At 51.1% G+C, this 19,984-nt stretch overlaps 1 protein-coding gene across 6 annotated transcripts in view; it reads left to right on the top strand.

Moving 5' to 3' along the window:
* The first annotated feature begins 1,811 nt into the window (after positions 1–1,811).
* Positions 1,812–19,984, top strand: part of TESC (tescalcin) — a 79,290-nt gene continuing 61,117 nt past the window's right edge. For 5 of the 6 annotated variants that reach the window (XR_013400558.1, XR_013400559.1, XM_015152898.3 and 2 more), the window contains exon 1: positions 1,812–2,015. Coding sequence is in view for 4 of the 6 variants with exons in the window: in XM_015152898.3 (XP_015008384.1) it covers positions 1,958–2,015 (58 nt within the window). In the remaining 2 variants the exon portion in view is untranslated. 6 annotated transcript variants of the gene reach the window in all.

Genomic DNA, 19,984 nt, shown 5'->3' with positions numbered 1-19,984 from the left:
TTGTTGCCTGGGCTGGAGTGCAGTGGTGCAATCATAGCTCACTGCAGCCTCTAACTACTGGGCTCAAGCGATCCTCCTGCCTCATCCTCCCAAGTAGCTGGGACTTCAGGCACACACCATTGTGCCCAGCTCATTTTTAAAAAGTTTTAATTTTTGGTAAAGCCGGGGTCTTGCTATGTTGCCCAGGCTGGTCTCAAACTCCTGGGCTCAATCCTCCTGTCTCAGCCTCCCAAAGTGGTGAGATTACAGACAGGAACCACTGCACCTGGCCAAAAGCTGGATTTGCAACTAGAAAGGGGCTGATTCTGCTGCTCTAGGAGGTTTTAGGACCAACCCCCACCCTCTACCTCGGGCTCTGAAAGACACCTCCTGCCCCTGGAAAGGGCTGTGACCCTTGGCTTAAGCCTGTAGTCTGCAGGAATGAACAGCAGTTCTCAGCAGCCCCCGTCCCAGCAGCCTGTGAAACTGATGGAGGTAGGTCCACCCAAGTCCCCTCTGTGGGCACCAAAAAACTGCTGCCCCCTACCCTGTCCCCCTTCTCCCCAACATTTACCATAGAGCCTAACGTCCAGAACAGACCTGATACCTGACAGTCATTGATGGTGGTGTTACTAAGCACTGTTACTAGAACCTTCAGAACAGGAGTGCCTTGACCCTGATGTTCTGCCCTGGCTGTATGCCTCTCCAGGGGACAAGATTCCACAGTGCCCACCAGCCTCTCTGGCCATGTGCTGTGTCCATGCCAGGCCCTTTGGTGGACATCTCATTAACTTATCCTTATTTTAAGGAGGAGGAATCATGTTACACAAGCAACAGCATCGGCCCCAGTCACCCCACCTGGATGGAGAGCCAACCCCTTAAGCCATCTTAACCCAGAACTTCCCTAATGGGCGTGGGGACCACCAGCATTCCCCTCTCTCCAGCAGTTTGTCCCAAATGCAGCCTTCTGGGCCCGCTTCTGCAGTTTTTTGTTTTGTTTTGTTTTGTTTTTTTGAGACAGTCTTGCTCCGTTGCCCAGGCTGGAGTGCAGTGGTGAGATCTCAGTTCACTGCAACCTCTGCCTTCCAGGTGCAAGTGATTCTCCTGCCTTAGCCTCCGGAGTAGGTGGGATTACAGGCATGTGCCACCGAGCCTGGCTAATTTTTGTGTTTTTAGTAGAGACGGGGTTTCACCGTGTTGGCCAGGCTGGTCTCCAACTCATGAGCTCAAGTGATCCGCCCGCCTTGGCCTCCCAAAGTGCTGGGATTACAGGCATGAGCCACCGCGCACAGCCCGCTCCTGCAGTTTGAGGTGCCCCTCAGCTGCCGGGCTCTGCAGGGCCCACAAGGGCTGCCACGTGGGTGTGTTCACCTCAGAAGGGTGCTGGGGCTTTCCTGGAATAAACGAAAGTGCATGGTGCACTTTCAAATAGGATTATAATTACTGTTGTTCTCCATAGATTTAATTCATGCTCGCTCTCTTCCTTGACTATCTAGGTGGAGTTTCCCTCCTGAGAGCTGGAGGATGTAAGGTGGGATGGGTTGGGAGTGGGCATAACACCTCCCAGGGGTCCCACCCCTCCTACCCACGCCCCCAACTTTGCTCACACCTGTTTCCTTTCAGATCCAGCAGGGGTGCGGAAGGGGCGAGGTACGTGGTCGCTGCTGCGCGGACTGGGAACCCAGAACGGTGGGCTCCAGGGTCCCCTTCCCGGAGGTTTCCTGGCCGGGGCTGGGCGCTCCCCCAGCCGCGCAGTGCGCGAAACCGGCGTGCGCTAGGACCGCGGCGCGCCGCCCTCCGCCGTTATAAGAGGCCGCGCTCCAGCCCCACGCGGAACCCGCGGCTCCGAGCTTTCGCCGGCGTCCCGACCCGAGGCCAGCCCTGAGGCCAGTCCCGCGGCCAGTCCCGCCGCTGGGAAGCCAAGGCCAGTGCGGGGCCTGAGAGGGACGCGCGCCCCGGGGCCCCCGCCGCGGCCACCATGGGCGCTGCCCACTCCGCGTCTGAGGAGGTGCGGGAGCTCGAGGGCAAGACCGGCTGTGAGTACCTGCGGGGGGCGGCGCGGAGACCGGGGCGGGACCTCCGAACGGCCGCTGTTGGGGGCCCCGGCCCGCCGCCGCGCTGTGTGACCTTGGGCCAGTGGCGGGCCCTCTCTGCGCCTCAGTCTCCTCCTCTTTCAAATGGGTTCCCGCCGGCCACTTCGCAGACTAGGAGACAAGCGGTGGCGGCGAGGACCTGCGCGACGATGCTCAGTGCCGCAGCCGCTCAGCCTCGGACTGGCCCAGGAACTCCCTGGCCGGGGGACTGCGGACCGGGGAGGGAGCGGGGCCCAGGCTTCCCAAGCGTTGGGCAGGTGCCTCGGGACGGGCGGGCAAGCGCCTCAGGCAGCCCGGCTGGTGCGCGCGCCCCGCACCTGAGAGTCGTGTGCATTCGGGAGCGCAGGAGCGGAAAGTTTTGAAGTCAGCGGACCCGGGTGGGAACCGGGCTCCGACGCTCCCCGGCCGGGTGACCTTAGGCAGGACAGCCGGCTCTCCGCGCCTGCATCTGTAAAATGGGTTCAGGCGGCCTCATCCCCGCGGGTGGCTGGGAGGCTTTAGCTGGGCAGCGGCCGCAGAGCACTTTGCCCGGAGCCTGGCGTCCTCGCCTGAGTTCGCTGGGTCTCCCGGGGCCAGCAAAGGCTGCGCACCCCGCATCGGCCCGGGGGCGGGGCGCCCTGGGAGGCCGGGCCGAGCTGCCCGCAGGGAAATGGCGGAGAAAGCGCTTGTCCGCCGAGTTCAGCCGGGCTGGGGACTTGGCCCTGGGTCCTGACCTCGGCGTGGCCGGTTCTGCCTCCGACTGTGGACCAGGGTGGGGACTGGAGACCGCGGGGGCCAGCTGTGGGGACAAACCGACTTTGGCGAGGGACAGACTGGCTGTGAACCCTGCCAGCTCCACTTCCTGGCTGTGTGACCTTGGGCTAGTCACTTTACCTCTCTGATTCTCAGCTTTCCTTCTCTGTTGTAAGAGTTCTCCTAGTACCTGGTAGACGCTCAGGAAATGGGAGCTGCAGATATTTTGGGAAAGAGCTAGCTCCTGGCATCTGCTTCAAGTGCAGAGAACCAGCGTCCAGTATTGATCACCAAGAGAGGGTGGCCCAGCTGTTTGTGTGTCAGCTGAAAAGCAACCCCTCTTGACCCCCCAATCTAAATACCCCTTTCCAGGAGAACTGGATGAAAATTGGAGAAAACCATTAATAACTGCTGTGTGTATGCATGCACTTATACATCTATATCTGTATCTGTGTGTGTGTAGAAATATAGAATTATATCCAACTAGAGAAGTAAAAGGTGTGGCTCAGCATATATAATATGGTACCCTTTTATCTGTTTTTTAAAAAAGGATCCTTTGAGCTGGAGCTGCAAAGTAAAAGGAAATAGAAAATGTAAAAAGAGGGGAAAATAAGAGTATACATTTGTAATTGCTATATTTGCAAACTGGAAGAATCCACCAGGAAGTACTAATATATACTTGGTGGGGGTTGCGGGGGGGAGTGGAAAGGATGAAGGGAGGGTGAGCTTTTTCTCTGTAAACGTTTTTATATGTTCATTTTGAACTCTGTTGAATATTTTACTTAAAAAGTTTTATGCACTTCAATCCGAAGACTAATGTGAGAGAGAAAGGAGGGATTCCTCTAGCTCTTGCTTGCTTGGATCTTCCCTGGTTTTATTATTTCTCACGTGCCCTTTCCTAGCCTCCCACTGCTTTGAATCTGGATGGATGTCAGTGGGCATTCTCTGTGGCTGGGATCCCCGCTGGAGGGGTGGGCTCTCCGGCAGCCCACGGGACACTCGGGAATTCCGCCCGGTTGTGGGTTTGACACGGAGGAAGGGCTGCAGAGCATGCTGGGAGTCTTGTCAGTTTCCTGGGTCCAGCCTCCCACGGGGATGAGAGATGCTGTGTTCCTGCTCTGTAACCTTCCTAGATGTAGCTGCAGCGGCTTCCCTTCTTGCTGCCCAGAGCTCAGATTTCATAACCCAAGGGAGATGGAGAGAGTCAGAGAGGAGGTTCTGATGTTAGACCAGAGTAGGCAGGTGGAACTTTAGGTAGGTGGAAAGTTGCCCCTGGTCCTCCTCTGAAAGTGACTGCATAATTCGGTCACTTTTACCCACTTAGCAAATATTTATAGACCAGGGGCTGGGGATTTAGAGATGACTCAGAGAGGCTGCTGTTCCTGGAGGGGGACACACAGTAAACAAAATGCCCCACAGGTGTTAAACTGTGAACGAGGCATAGCAGGGTGGCTTGAGAATGGAGCTTTAGGGTGGATCCGGAGGGCCTCCCTCAGGAGGTGATAATGGGACAGAAATTCAAGTAAGAATGAGCCAGGGGTGTGCAAATCAGTGGAAAGGGCATCTCGGGCTGAGGGGACTTCGAATGCAGAGGCCCTGTGTCAGGGACAAGCCAGCAACAGTAAATGAGAATGCATGAGATGAGGACACAGCTGTCGTCAGGGCTCAGGCTGTGGCAGGAGCCTGGCTTCAAGGGCCTTGCCAGGTACCTTGGCCAAGTCACTTATGCTCTCTGAGCCTCAGTTTTATCTACTATAAAATGGGCATAGTCATAGTACCTCCCTTGAAGTTGTTGGGAAGGATTAAGTGAGTTAATATATGTGAAGTAGTTAGACCAAACACGTGTACATGTTTGTTATTGACTATGCTTTAAACACCCTTGTATGTCCTGGTCACTCCGAACCATAGCTGAGAGTTGAATCTTGGTCCCACCTCTCCCAGCTATATGACCTTGGGCAAATCATTTTACCTCTCTGAGCCTCAGTATCATCACCTGGATCCTGAAGTAGTTGTATGGATTCAATAAGGTTATGTACGTATGTATGCGACGCGATTGGCTTGGCATGGGAACGTCGGCTCCCAGAGACCCAGTGGGTGAGGCAGGTCCCTTCCTCCAAGGCCGTTCCCTTGGGAATCTTCCCTGAGAAGAAGGGAGAAGAGCCTCAGGGTAAGATGGCCAGAGGACAGGCTGAGTCCCCAGGGCTACTGACTCTCCCTGCCTCCCTGAGGACCATGATGACCCCTGACTTCCTGGGGAGGAATCAGCTTGGTCCCTTTCTGAAGACACCATCCAGAAAGGACCAGAAAGTCAGGCTGAGGATGGTGATAATGAACATAATTCCCCAAGCACCTGCTGAGCATGAGGCTCCACGCTGGCGCTCCCTGCATGACACTCTTTTTATAGTAATGATCCCCCAGGAAGGCGGTGTTAGGGCCATTTTACAGGTGAGGAAACTGAGGCTTAGAGAGGTAAACCAGCTTGCCTACAGTCCCACAACTGGTAAATGGAGGAATTGGAGATCATAGGATCCCCAAGTCCACTTTCTTTTTTTACAAATTTTTTTAATTTTTAGTTTTGGAGGCAGAGTCTTACTCTCTCACCCAGGCTGGAGTGCAAGGAGCCTGATCAAGCTCACCACAACCTCGAACTCCTCCTGGGCTCCAGCGATCCTCCCGCCTCAGCCTTCCCAGTAGCTACGACTACAGGTGTGCGCCACCACACCAGCTAATTTTAAATTTTTTTGCAGAGACAGGGGTCCTGCCATGTTGACCAGGCTAGTCTCAAATTCCTGGCCTCAAAGCAGTCCTCCCACTTCAGCCTCCTGAAAGCACTGGAGTTACAGGCATGAGCCACCATGCCTGGCCCCAAGGCTGCTTTCTTACTGCCAGCATGCTTTCACTGTGTATAGTGGCCACTTGGATTTCTAGGAACCAGGAAGGAGTAGAAAAAGACTGCCGTATTTTTTCTCACCTTCAGGCCTTTGCACAAAAGCTGTTCCTCTGCCTGGAGCACTGTTTTCATTTGATGTACACAATTAAATGTTTACATATGGGAGCCTTTGTGGGAGCCTTTCTCTGTCTCCACCCAGGGCAAGGTTAGGCCAGGCACGGTGGCTCACGCCCCTATAATCCCAGCACTTTTGGAGGCCGAGGCAGGTGGATCATGAGGTCAGGAGTTCAAGACCAGCCTGGCCAAAATGGTGAAACCCCATCTCTACTAAAACTACAAAAATTAGCTGTGCGCGGTGGCAGAGGCCTGTAATCCCAGCTATTTGGGAGGCTCAGGTAGGAGAATCGCTTGAACCTGGGTGGTGGAGGTTGCCGTGAGCTGAGATCATGCCACTGTCCTCTAGCCTGGGCGACAGAGTGAACGCTGTCTGAAAAAAAAAAAAAAAGAAAAAACAAACTCAAACCTTTCCTCTTAACCTTGTCTCTCTCTCTCTCTCTCTTTTTTTTTTTTTTTTTTTTTTTGAGATGAAGTTTCACCTTTGTTGCCCAAGTTGGAGTGCAACGGCATGATCTCAGCTCACTGAAACCTCCGCCTCTTGGGTTCAAGCAATTCTCCTGCCTCAGCCTCGTGAGTAGCTGGGATTACAGGCACCTGTCCCCACGCCCAGCTAATTTTTGTATTTTTAGTAGAGACAGGGTTTCACCATGTTGGCCAGGCTGGTCTGAAACTCCTGACCTTAAGTGATCCACCCGCCTCTGCCTCCCAAAGTGCCGGGATTACAGGCGTGAGCCACCATGCACACCCTTAACCCTGTCTCTTTATGAAACGAATGCTCATTATCGTTCAGGGGTTGGCTTACCTGCTGCTCCCATCCAGAAAGCCATCTCTCCATCCAACCTTTAAGGGTTAAACACCCATCCTCAGGCCTCCTGGAGCTCCTTCCTTCCCTCCGCAATAGCAGGCATCACACCATGTTATACTTGTCAGCTCTGTCACCTGCCACCCCCTCAAAACTTGGAACTCCCTAGAGCAGAAAGAACGTGTCTTGTTCACCTTTGTGTGCACTTGGTGGTTCGGTGAGAACACAAGAGGCTCACGTTAAAGGGGCGCCGTCCCTGGGGACTTTAAAACTCAAGGTATATTGTTCAGGAACAGGCAGCCAGTGGAAAACCCAGCGCCACCCTCACCAGCTGTCCTTGGCTGCCAGCCCTCCCAGCATCTCCGGTGCCCTCCCTTCACAATGAACCCTTTTGGCATCAGCACTGAGCCAGCCCCACCAAAAATATGCCTGAGCAGCAGTGCGCCCACACAGGGCATCATTAGGTCTGTGTGCCCACCTTCCTTCTTCCTGCCTGTTAGAGTCTCATTGATTGCTTTAAACCAGAAACGAGTATTCCCAGGAATCCGTTCTGAGCCAAGAAAGCTCACATCTAGATTGTTAAGATTCATATGAAAAGCCGGAGCGAAGGCGTCCCGGGGGTGTGTTTGAGCTCACCTTCCCCATGCACCCTTGGTGACAGGAGCCGAGTGGTGTCTGGTGTGTGGACTGAGGTGCAAAGTGGGCCCTGACCGAGAGGAGGGCCGCTCCTTGGGAATCATTCACCTGAGTCAGTTGTCCTTCACCACCTTGAGCTGGCCTGGAGGTGGCCCCACTTCCTATCCTCCCATCCGTGTCTGCTCCCAGAGTTGGAAGGGAAATAATAAGAGGGAGGATTCTGGGAGAGGTGAAGGGTCTGTTTTTCCCTTCAGGCTCCAGAACAGCTCCTCAGGCATGTCTATGTTGATGCCAAGAAGCTGCCAGAAGGAAAAGGAAAAAAAACAAAAAAACAAAAAAAAGAAATCTCCAGACCTAGAGTTCAGACCTCATGATGGTAAGAGCTCATGTTTCTCGGGAGCGTGACATCTGCCAAACGTTCAGCTGAGCCAGGCAGCATATCCGCAGTAGCTGATGGAATCCTCCCAGGAACATGGTTGGTTTCCCATTTTACAGATGCAGACATTGAGGCTCAAGAGAGGAGGTGACTGCCCAAGGCCACAGGCATCAGAATGAGAAGTAGAGTCACAGACTGGTGCAGAGGCTCATGCTTGTAATCCCAGCACTTTGGGAGGCCAAGGCAGGAGGTTCACTTGAGCCCAGGAGTTAGTGCCACTGTGCTCTAGCTTGGGTGACAGAGCGAGACTGTCTCCAAAAAAAAAAAGAAGTAGAGAGTCAGATTCCATTCCTGGTCTAACCTCATTTGGAGAAGGAACTAGAGATGGCAGGGACGACTGATGTGGCCAAGTGTGGCTGGTGGGGGTGGCGCTGGTTTTTCCACTGCATTCTCACCCCCCGGCAATATTTCTTGGTTCTAAAGTCTTTAAGTGGCCCCAGACCGTGGACTTGGCTCATTCACAATTAGCTGTGTTCCGCCACCAGGGTGGACCAGATGCGTTCCTTGCCCTCCAGAAGCTCAGGGGCTCAAGGGGGACAGGGGAGCACCACAACAACTGTAGCGTAGCGGGAAGAAGGGTCTGATGGGCCAGGGTGGACCAGCCAACTCCACAGTGTTGGGTCATCCACCAAAGCTGAACAGCCAGCCAGCCAAAGTCACCGTGCCTTTTCTCTTCCTCTGGGCTGGGTTGTGGCTTTTCCCCTGGGATCTTCAGGGAGTCCATGAACTCCATGAAATAAGATATGGAATTGTCTGAGTGCCTCTGGGGAGGGCCCTCTGCACTTATCAGAGTCTCTAAACAGTGAAGTGTTTTCCACTGTATGCAAATCATGCCTCAGTAAGAAAATGATTCAAATAATTGCTTTCATTGATTGTTTACAATTAATTTGTTTTTGAGATGGCCCTGTTCTGTTGCCCAGGCTGGAGCATAGTGGTGCAATCACAGTTCACTGCAGCCTCTAACTCCCAGGCTCAAGTGATCCTCCCACCTCAGGCTCCCTCCTCAGACAGTGGCTCCTCAGCAGAGGCGGAATGAATGTGTCCATGAAATGGAGGCGGGGGCGTGGGAGGACCAGTCCTGTATGCTGAGCTCTGAGCTCTGGGGCAGGAGCTGGGGGCCCCGGCCTGGAGTCATCCACAGAGTGGTCCGGATCATGGGACCCCCAGCCTCTGGAACCCTTTCTGCCTTGATTGAGTGGGGCTTCCAGGCCTCCCCTGCTCTCCCCTCTGGGGGCTCACAGGGGAAACTTGCAGGAGAAGGCCTGCTGTGGAAGCTTCCCAAAGAGCTGGGGATCAACCAAAGGCACCTGCCTGCTCTGGCCCGTGCTGGTATTTTTCATTCTGTTCACCTGGACCCCCATCAGCTCACCGTCTGCAGCAGCCACAGAGCAGGACCCTGGAGGCTGGCGTTCCGTGTGCACTGAGCTGTGCCGGCGCTGGAGCCGTCCTGTGCCACTTTGCTCAAATGCCTCATCCAGGCCGTGTCCTTCTCTGAGCCACCAGTCCCACTCCTTAAAAGCCACAGCCCGCTGTGAATGAGGCGACAGCTGCTCTTTCTTGAGCACTTGTCAATCATCTGATCTGCTGAAAAGCCCTTTGAGGGTGGGACTATTGCTGCCAGTTTACAGATGGGCAAACTGAGTTTTGGACACAGGAAATGACTGCCCAAGGTCACTTAGCTGCCGGGTAGGGAACCCAGACTCAAAACTAGGCCTTCTAGTGGGATTTGCAAGTGCCAGGAGAAACCGCCTTTCCCGCATGCCGGGAACCCCACATGTTCTGGACTGAGATTCTGAGAGTCCGCACGTCTGTATGATCCGGGGCAGGCCATGCTGTTACCCCACAACCTCCTCAGTAGAGTTCCACACATTGTTTACCAAGTTGGCAAGGGGAGAACTGGACCTTGAGGCAGATAGGATTGGTTCTGGGTGATGTGGAAAGTTTTAGAATCTAGGTGGGCTGCCCCTGGGGAGAACAAGCTTAGTAGTGGGCAGTGGGAGGGGAGTGGGGACCATGGCTGGGAGGAAGAGGCAGGAGGGTGCTGCCCCATCTGTTTCCTAGGGTCTCACTGGGTGGCTCAGGTCTGTTTCAGAAGAATTTGTGTTTTCTCTGTGCAAGCCACTGGCAGTCCTCTCCAAGACCTCCTCGCTCTGCAGGTTAGCGGTAATTAGATCCCTGCTGCATCTTTCTTGCCTCCCCTACCACCACCCTGGCAGGATATGCTTTTGTGAGTTAATGGTCTCCAGAATGCATCGTGGAAATTTAATCAACGCTCAGCCATGCCATACGGCCCAGTAAGACAAACAATACCCTGGGTGTTGATAAGATGCTCTTCCCTTTGCAAAGCATGTTAGGATCTGTTATCTCAAGCTGAGGGAATGAGGTGTTTTCAGCTCAGAAGGGCCCATGGTTCTGGGAAGAAAAGTCAGGGCCTCTTTTGTTCTTTTGTCCATGCTGGTGTGACTGTACAGGGTGAGGGCCTGGGCACCCTTGGTCTTGCCAGCCTTCCTATTGCCTGCTCCAGCTTAATTATTAATTTATAAAACCAGAAGGTCGAGTAGGTGATTTCCGCTGGTGGTGGCGGCCACGGAGCGCTAGGACATAAAGACTCTTTGTCGTCCCAGCGGTGTGACCTTTGCAGACCGGCACTCTGTCAGGAGCAAGCCTTACGATGTTGGCACTGCTCCCTGGCAGGTCAGTGGAGGTCTCAGGGCCCAGGTGCCTCCAGGAGGGAGGGCAGGTGGCCAGACCGGAGACAGCAGTCCCCAAAGGGGGGCTGTAGAGGCCAGCTTGTCCCACGTGCTGAGGTTGGAAGAGGGTTCCCTAAGCTCCTCCTGAGCACCTATGCCAAGATCCCAGTGTTCAGAGAACCCTGAGCAAATACCCAGCACTTTCTGGCCTCACCCACCTGGTAGTTCTAAGGGGGTCCCCTGTCTTGCCCTTGCCTGCATTCCCCGAGGACCTCAGCCAGAGTCCCACTGTGGCATACAAGTGGCTTCTCACCACCTGTCCTTTTCCAGCAGATAGATGTGGGTTTATATCATGGTGTTGCCTCTTACTGTCTAGGCAAGGCACTCTGCCTCCCTGAGCCTCAGTTTCCTCACCTGTAAAATGAGAGCAAAAACAGAACCTGTGTCACCGAATGTTGCAAGGATTAGTTAGAATTTGGGCAAAGCTCTTGACCCATCCTCAGTGCTTGAGAATTATTGGCAGTTACTAATCATTTCAGGAGCTGGCTACGTATCTTCTTTTAAAGGGCATGCTATAACTTTTTTTTAGTAATTCATTTTTTATATGTCTGCTATCTTGGACATGCCTAAACTTAATCACCATCTCTGCCCTTGTGCTCATAATTGGGGACCTTAATATATTTTAATTTGTATCACTCCATAGTATTTAAGAACCTACATGTTGTTCATTATTATTTTATGCAGACACTATTAATTCTTGCAACCAGTCTTCCTTATGAATATAGTTTTCTTATTTAATGCATCTTTCCATAGAATTTTCAGTGAGGCTCTATGAGTTGCAAACTTTGAAAATATTGTTATTAGGCCGGGCGCGGTGGCTCAAGCCTGTAATCCCAGCACTTTGGGAGGCCGAGGCGGGTGGATCACGAGGTCAGGAGATCGAGACCATCCTGGCTAACATGGTGAAAACCCGTCTCTACTAAAAATACAAAAAACTAGCCGGGCGTGGTGGCGGGCGCCTGTAGTCCCAGCTACTCGGAGGCTGAGGCAGGAGAATGGCGTGAACCCGGGAGGCGGAGCTTGCAGTGAGCCGAGATCGCGCCACTGCACTCCAGCCTGGGTGACACAGCGAGACTCCGTCTCAAAAAAAAAAAAAAAAAAAAGAAAATATTGTTATTTTGCAGGCATGCATGAATGAACATTTGGCTGGGTGTAAAATGTAAGGTTGCTGGATATTTGTTTTTCCAGTGATTCATTTTTGGTCTTGTTGCTGTTGAGAAATCAGCTGTCAGTCTAATTGACATTTCTTTGCAGAAACCTATTTTCCCTTTTCCCTGTTTTAAAATTTTTGTCATTGGTGTTTTGTACATGCAATGTCTAGGTGTGAATTTATTTTTATTTATCCTGGGAATGGTTTATGTTGTTTGATTCTAAAGAAAGTTCATATCTTCCATTATGAAAATATTATCTTTCCCCTTTCTCTTTATCTTCTTCATTAGTAATTCCTATTAGAAAAATGTTGGTTCATCTCATTCTGTCTGAATGCCTCTTAATCTTTCTTTCATATTTTCTTTTTATTTCTCTGTGCCATATGCTGGGTCATTTCCTTAGATCTATCTTCCAGTTCACTAATTCTCTCTTCATCTATTACAACCTTGCTGCCTTAACCTATTCAATTTCAAAAAAATTCCAATGACTTGTAAAAAAATGTTTATAAGTGCTATATAGTTTTCATATTCACCTCTTTTTCATAGGGTACTGTTCTCCCATTGTTTGTAATAATTTAAAGCCTACTATATAGTCTCTTCTGTTTTGCCTTCTGGGAGTGCTATTCCTTTTGTTAATTGTGTCTGCTGATTCTCCTGTATCATGGTTCATTTGCTTGTATGGTTTGGTTTTTGATTATGAGCTCGTCTTTGGGCTTTTTCCCGACTCCCATCAGCCCTTCCCCCTACTGCCCCACAGGATACCTGTGTGCCTTGGGTTTTAGAAGAGCCTTACACAGTGCATTTGCATTTCTTGTGCTAGATATCTCAAGGTTTTCACCAGTCTGGAAACACTTTTCACATTAACTCCTTGGTTTGGGTTTCCTGCCCCACAGAGGCTTAGATTTTTCACCAGTGTGTGGCTCGGTCTTAGACCTTGGATTCATTGCAGAAGCCTGCTCTTTCCCCTTTCCCCTGCCATCTCCCTAGCAGAGATGGCTTTCTTATTATTCTGTGGGCCAGTGGGGAATGTTTTTTCTGACCCACCTGATGTACAGAGGCAGCCTTTTGTATTTCAGCTTTTTAGAGGGAGCACAGCTCCAGTTCATGCAGACCCAAGACCTTTTCTGTCACTCAGTGGACTTGAAGCCCCCACCCTTAGCTGTTGGAGCCTGAAACCACTCTAACACCTGGGCTACCTCAGCAGCGTCTGTCACTAACCCTGTTGGTTCCCAGTCTCCTCCTTGCCCCTGGCACTTGGGTATTGCCCTTTCCTTCCGTTTAGCTGGGCATTACATTTGTTTCCTGTTTTATCCAGTGTTTGTAATGGAAGGCAGAATCTGTATTAGCTCCGAGTAGCAGGACCTGGAATTCCTGATCCAAGTGTCCTACTGAAGTAAGCCTTGTACTGTTTTTTCTTTTTTTGAGAGAGAGTCTCGCTCTGTTGCCCAGGCTGGAGTGCAGTGGCACAGTCTCGGCTCACTGCAACCTGTGCCTCCCAGGTTCAAGTGATTCTTGTGCCTCAGCCTCCTGAGTAGCTGGGATTACAGGCATGTGCCACCATGCCTGGCTAATTTTTGTATTTTTAGTGGAAATGGGGTTTTGCCATGTTGGCCAGGCTGGTCTCAAACTCCTGGCCTCAAGTGATGCACCCGCCTCAGTCTCCCAAAGCTCTGGGATTATAGGCGTGAGCCACTGTGCCTGGCCAGCCTTGTGCCTTAGATAAGCCTGTTTCTGCTTGATTTGGCCTCAGAATAAATCTGGAACTGAAGATAGTTCTGGAAGGCTGTGAAAACCTGCTTCTTAGATGCTCCGAAGACGCCCACTCGCCCACTCTCAAAATCTCTCCTGATTCACTGTTGCTTTTTTTCCCCTTCATCATCTTTAGTCTTTTTATTAAAATGGAGAAATTTTTCTCTAATTACATAAATGATATGTATTTTCTCTAATTACATAAATGGTATTATTGTTCCATCCCTCCTCAGTTTGGGCATACAGCCTAGCCAATGGCTATGCAAATAGAATCTAAAGTCATGGACCTCGGTCTGAGTCGCAGTTCTGCTGCTCCTAGCTGTGTGACCTTCAGGGAGTGACTTAGCCTCTCTGAGACTCAGTTTCTTTATCTATAAAATGAGTGTGATTACCACCCTACAAGGGTGGCACAGCCCTAAAGGGAGGCACCCTAAAAGTGAGGACTGAATAAGATAATTCCAGGCTTTGGCTGAGTCCTAGCCTCTGGGTAAATGTTAACACATGGGGGTTATTATAATTTATTTATTGAGACAGAGTCTCACTCTGTCACCCAAGCTGGAGTGCAGTGGTGCGATCTCGGCTCACTGCAACCACCACCTCCCAGGTTCAAGCAATTCTCCTGCCTCAGCCTCCCAAGTAGCTGGGATGACAGACGTGCACCAGCATGCCCAGCTAAAACATATGGTGGTTATTATTACTGCTATAAGGCGCATGGTAAAGAACAGAGCATAGCTGTAGGAAGGGAACATAGATGAACAAAACAGACTGCGATTTTTAAAGTCACGAGCACCCACTCTGACAGCTTTCTCAGTTGCCTTACTGCTCATGAGAGAAGAGTAGATTCTAAAGTCAATTCACTCTGTCCCAGCTTCCCCTTCAATCCTGAGAATTGGAGGATTCATTCAGGGTAGGAAAAAACCCACGGAGATCCTGACAGGACCCTTGGTATCCGAGGTTGAAGTAAACACTGCTGACGTGGGCCTGCGGCAGCTCTTATCAGGAATTCCTTGGCTTTCACGCTTACAAAGTGGGTCGAAGTTGGCGTGAAAAGGGTATTAAGGTGCTGCATAAATGCCAGCAATTAATCTTCGAGCTGCTGCTGCTGCTCTGAAGGACAGAATTGAGAGATTTGAGAGCTTCCTTCTCAAGGCCAAGTGCACCCAAATGCATCTTTGGTTAATTTTAACATCCCAGCAGCTAAGAGTGATCTATGATGTATACGAGGTTAGCACATGGCATCCAAGGAAAATGCAGGTGAAGGAGAGAAACTGGCATCCAGCATCATGAAGCACCCTGCGTGTGCCAGGCGTGAGAGGGTAGTCCCCTGTGGAGTGGTCCCTGCAAGGCTAAGGAGGATGTCCCTTCCTGTCTCCCTCCCAAGGCCCAGGGTTAGTCATTGTTTTGGCTGTAGCCACAGGAGGCATGCAAGTTGCTGTGTCCCTGGTGAGCCTAGATCCAGCTGAACAGCCACGATGGTATCACGAGATTACTTAGGGGACAATAATAACAGTCCCGGCAACCCCAGCGTCTCCTGCATCTCCTATGTCTCCCTCCAGATCTTGTGCTAAAGGTGTGCATGATCTTTTTAAAAATTGATGCAAAATTCATGTAACATAAAATTTACTATTTTAGGTTGGGCACTGTGGCTCACACCTGTAATCTCAGCCCTTCGGGAGGGTGAGGTGGAAGGATCACTTGAGGCCAGGAGTTTGAGACCAGCCTGGGCAACATAGCAAGACTCTGTCTCTACAAAAGAAAACTTTTAAAAATTAGCTGGGTGCTGTGGTGTGCACCTGTAGTCCCAGCTACTCGGGAGGCTGAGGCAGGAGGATCACTTGAGTCTAGGAGTTTGAGGCTGCTGTGAGCTGTGATTGTGCCACTGTACTCCATCCACCTGGGTGACAGGGTGAGAGACCCCCCAAAAAAGTTACATTGTAACCATTTTAAAGTATACAATTCAGGCCAGGTGCAGTGGCTCACGCCTGTAATCCTAGCACTTTGGGAGGCTGAGGTGGCCAGATCACTTAAGGTCAGGAGTTCAAGACCAGCCTGGCCAACATGGTGAAACCCAATCCCTATTGAAAAATAAAATAAAGTGTACAATTCAGTGGCATTAAGTACATTCACAATGATATGAAAACACCACCACATCTATTTCTAGAGCATTTTCATTGCCCTCCAAGAAACCTCATACCCATTAGCAGTCACTCCCCATTTCCTCCTCTCCCAGCCCCTGGTGACCACTAATCTGCATTCTGCCTGCGCGGATCTGCCTGTCTGGGGCATTTCATGTAAATGGCATCCTGCAGCAGGCAGGCCTTGTATATCTAGTGGTATCCCTTCTTGGAGTGTGACAGGGCTGCCTTCCTTTGTGTTGTGTTTATAACATCTCATCACCTGGATATACCCGTTTTGGTTTTGCACTCACCAGTTGGTGGACATTGGGTGGTTGCCACGTTGGTGGTTGCGATCGTGAATAGCTTGTGGTGGTTTTTCATGGTGTGAACAACCTCACGAGGGAGGAGGTCTTGTTGTCACCTCTGTATCACAGAGGAGGAAGCAGCCTCCGGAGCTCAGGATGACAACTGAGTGGGATGTGTAGCAGAGACTCACAGCAGCCTCCCCCGGCAATGCTGTCAGGAGCTCACCTTTCCATCCGGCTTGGCTCACCTCCGTATTCCGGGATTTCCCCAATGTTTGGGTTGAGTCCTGGCCAATCTTTCAAGAGGCGGCAAGCAGGAGAGTGCTGGGGGTCTTGGAAGTCACCAAGATATTCCCAGTGATGCCTCTTGGTGTCCTGGGGCTGGTGTCCAGGCTGGCACAGCTGGTGGGGCCAGCGGGAGGCAGGGTGGCTTGGGGAGTCCCTGGGGCACGCGAGAAGGTACTCAGCTGTGCTTGCTTCTTCCAGCAGGGCCTTGTCCTGAGCCCTTCCACCTTCCCCCTTCCCCACCCTCACCCTGGGCGGCTGCACCTGCCATCTCTCAGTCTCATCCACACCCACCCTGTCTATTGACAGGCACTTCGGGATCTTGTTCCCTGGCTTGGTGTCCTCTGTAGACTCGGGGCAAGTTCAAATGCCCTGGCCTGATGGATGAGGCCTTCATACTCCCACCACCCCAGCTGCTTCATTCCCTGCCTGTCGTCCACCCACGTTGAAGAGCCCGAGGCTCCCTGAGCCCTGCCTGCTCTGCCTCTGCCGAGGCTATGCCCTCTGCCAGCACCGTCCACCCCACCTCACAACCCCATTGGGCATCACCTCCTACTCCCATCCCCATGGCCTAGAACCTCCACTGCAACCCTGGTGCCCCTTGGCCAGCTAAAGCAGCGTTTACTGTCCTAGATCCTGGCGAGGGGATGTGCATTTCCAGCAGAATGGGGCTGCGCTTTTTGCGTCTGCTTCCCTGGCCTCTAGCAAGCACCTAGCAAACCAGAGGTGCTCAGAGGGCCATGCAAGCACAGATGGGGCCTCGGGGGTGTCTCTCAGGGCCCACACACTCCTGGGGCCCGCAGGGGTTGTGGGAAGAGCAGGCAGTGGTGTGCATGCCCCTTCCCTGGGTCCTGGGACTACAGGCTCACAGAGTCCTGGTGCCCCAAAATGGATGGGAGCACGTGCTGACATTCTCTTCCCTCCTGAGTCAGGGAGAGGAGGCTGGACTCCAGGAGGGATTTCAGGCCTGCTCCTCTGCCTCTGGGCCCCTTCTATCCTCCCTGTTCTGGACCATTGTCCTTGACCCCCTACCCTGCATGGCTCTGCTCCCACTGGTGATGGGTTGCTTAGCACAGCAGGGTGTAAGCAGGTCCCCGCAGCCTGATGGGGGAGGCCAGGGCCAGGCAGGCAATGCGCTTAACCCAGCATTCAGAACCCTTTGCAGTCAATTGCCAGTATTTTTTAACCCAGCGGATTTCTGCCTCCTCTTAATGAAAGGGGAAAATCTGGCCTCCCATGGCAGCCCCTTCGACAGGGTGGGGCTCCAGTTCATGCCTACACAGGCCCCTTCTCTCATGTAATGCCTTTCTGACCCTGGAGACACTGAAATTCTCAACCCCACCTTGACAGCATCTGAGGAAGGAATTGGCTTCTATTGCCCCTTCATATCCAAGGTTAAACAGTTTTTACATTGACACCTAATTCACAGCTCATGACATTCACCGTTTAAAAGTATACAGTTCTATAGCTTTCAGTATATTCACAAAGTCATACAAACATCACCACTGTCTGATTCTTTTTTTTTTTTTTTTTTTGAGATGGAGGCTTGCTCTGTCACCCAGGCTGGAGTTCAGTGGTGCTATCTCAGCTCACTGCAACCTCTACCTCCTGGGTTCAAACGATACTCCTGCCTCAGCCTCCCCAGCACCAGGACTACAGGTGCCTGTCAACACATTTGGCTAATTTCTGTATTTTCAGTAGAGACGGGGTCTCATGTTGGCCTAGCTAGTCTCAAACTCCTGACCTCAAATGATCCACCCGCCTCAGCCTCCCAAAGTGCTGGGATTACAGGTGTGAGCCACAGTGCCTGGCCACCACTACCTAATTCTAGAACAACTTGTCACCCCCAAAAGAATACCCATTGGCAGTCACTTCTCATTCCCCCAACACCCTTCAGCCCCTGGAAACCATCAGTCTACTTTCTGTCTCACTAGATTTGTCTGTTCGGGGCACTTCATATAAATGGGATCATATACCATGTGGCCTTGTATGTCTGGCTTCTTTCATGTCGTGTGATTATTTCAAGGTTTATCCATGCTGTAGCATTGATCCATGCTTTGTTTCTTTTCATTTACCAATGTTTCATTTCTTTTTTTTTGCTGAATAATAATCCGTCATCTGGATGTGTCACATTTTGTTCACCCATTCCTTTGTTGATGGATGTTTGGATTGTTTCCACCTCTTGGTACTTATGAACAGTGCTGCTTTGAACATTGGTTACAGGTTTCTGGTGTGGACGTACATTTTCTCTTCTCTTGGGTATAAATGGAATTGTTGGCCAGGCTCAGTGGCTCATGCCTGTAATCCCAGCACTTTGGGAGGCCGAGGAGGGTGGATCACCTCAGGTCAGGAGTTCCAGGCCAGCATGGCTAACATGGTGAAACCCTATCTCTACTAAAAATACGAAAATTAACCAGGAGTGTTGGTGCATGCCACCCGGCTACTTGGAAAGCTCAGGCAGGAGAATCATCTGAACCCAGGAGGTGGAGATTGCAGTGAGCTGAGAATGCGCCACTGTACTCCAGCCTCGGCGACAGAGCGAGACTCCGTTTCCAAAAAAAGAATTGTTTTGGAGTAGAATTGCTGGATTACATGGTAATTCTATGTTTATTTAATTGAGGAACTACCCAACTGATTTCCACAGTGGTTGTACCATTTAAATCCCTGCTAGTAAATGTATGAGAGTTTCAGTTTCTCTACAGCCTCATCAACATCTGGTCTTTCTTTTATTTGTCCATTATAGTCATCATGGTTAAAAAATTTTTAATCAGCTGGGCAAGGTGGCTCATGCCTGTAATCCCAGTACTTTGGGAGGCCGAGATGGGCGGATCATGAGGTCAGGAGATCGAGACCATCCTGGCTAACACGGTGAAATTCCATCTCTACTAGAAATACAAAAAAATTAGCTGGGTGTGGTGGGGGGCACCTGTAGTCCTAGCTACTCGGGAGGCTGAGGCAGGAGAATGGCGTGAACCCGGGAGGCGGAGCTTGCAGTGAGTGGAGATCGCACCACTGCACTCCAGCCTGGGCGACAGAGCAAGACTCCATCTCAGAAAAAAAAAAACAACAAAATTTAACCCAAATACAATTATACAACTAATCTCCATAAATTGCAGAAAAGTTAAGGGACAAATAACCAAATTTAGGGTCAAAGGGAGGAGAGGAGAGAAATGTTCTGTAGTTCTACCATCTGAAAACAACTACTATTATTTTGTTATATACCCTTTCCTATTTTTTCTTGTGCACATGCATATATCAATATGAACTTCCGTGTGTAAATGAGATCTTAGTCTGTTGGATTTTCCATGCAACAACATGCCACATGACATTTTCCGATGCCCCACAATATTTAAAAAATATTTATAAAGACTGTGTGGTATTCCAACTTTAGGATGTATCAGGACTAATCTGTCTCGTTTTCTGTGGCTCAGCATTTCCCCCAGCTTCTTTTTTTTTTTTTTTTTTTTTTTGAGACAAAGTCTCGCTCTTGTCCCCCAAGCTGGAGTGTGATAGCATGATCTCGGCTCACTGCAACCTCTGCTTCCCGGGTTCAAGTGATTCTCCTGCCTCAGCCCCCTGAGTAGCTGGGATTACAGGTGCCTGCCACCGTGCCCAGCTAATTTTTGTATTTTTGGTAGAGACGGGGTTTTACCACGTTGGCCAGGCTGCTCTAGAACTCCTGACCTCAGGTGATCCACCTGCCTCAGCCTCCCAAAATGTTGGGATTACAGGCTTGAGCCACTGTGCCCAGCCAATTTCTTTTCTTTTTATTTTGAGACAGCCCCTTGCTCTGTTGCTCACACTGGAGTATAATCTTGGCTCACTGCAACCTCAACTTCCCAGGCTTAAGTGATCTTCCCACCTCAGCCTCACTAGTCCTCGCCCAGCTAATTTTTTGATTTTTTTTTTGTATGATGGGATCTGCCTGTGTTGCTCAGGCTGGTC

This window comes from Macaca mulatta, chromosome 11 (genome assembly GCF_049350105.2).
Source record: "Macaca mulatta isolate MMU2019108-1 chromosome 11, T2T-MMU8v2.0, whole genome shotgun sequence".
In the NCBI taxonomy this organism is placed as follows: domain Eukaryota; kingdom Metazoa; phylum Chordata; class Mammalia; order Primates; family Cercopithecidae; genus Macaca; species Macaca mulatta.
The sequence above is the reverse complement of the archived record's forward strand: the minus strand, read 5'-3'. Positions and strand labels throughout refer to the sequence as shown.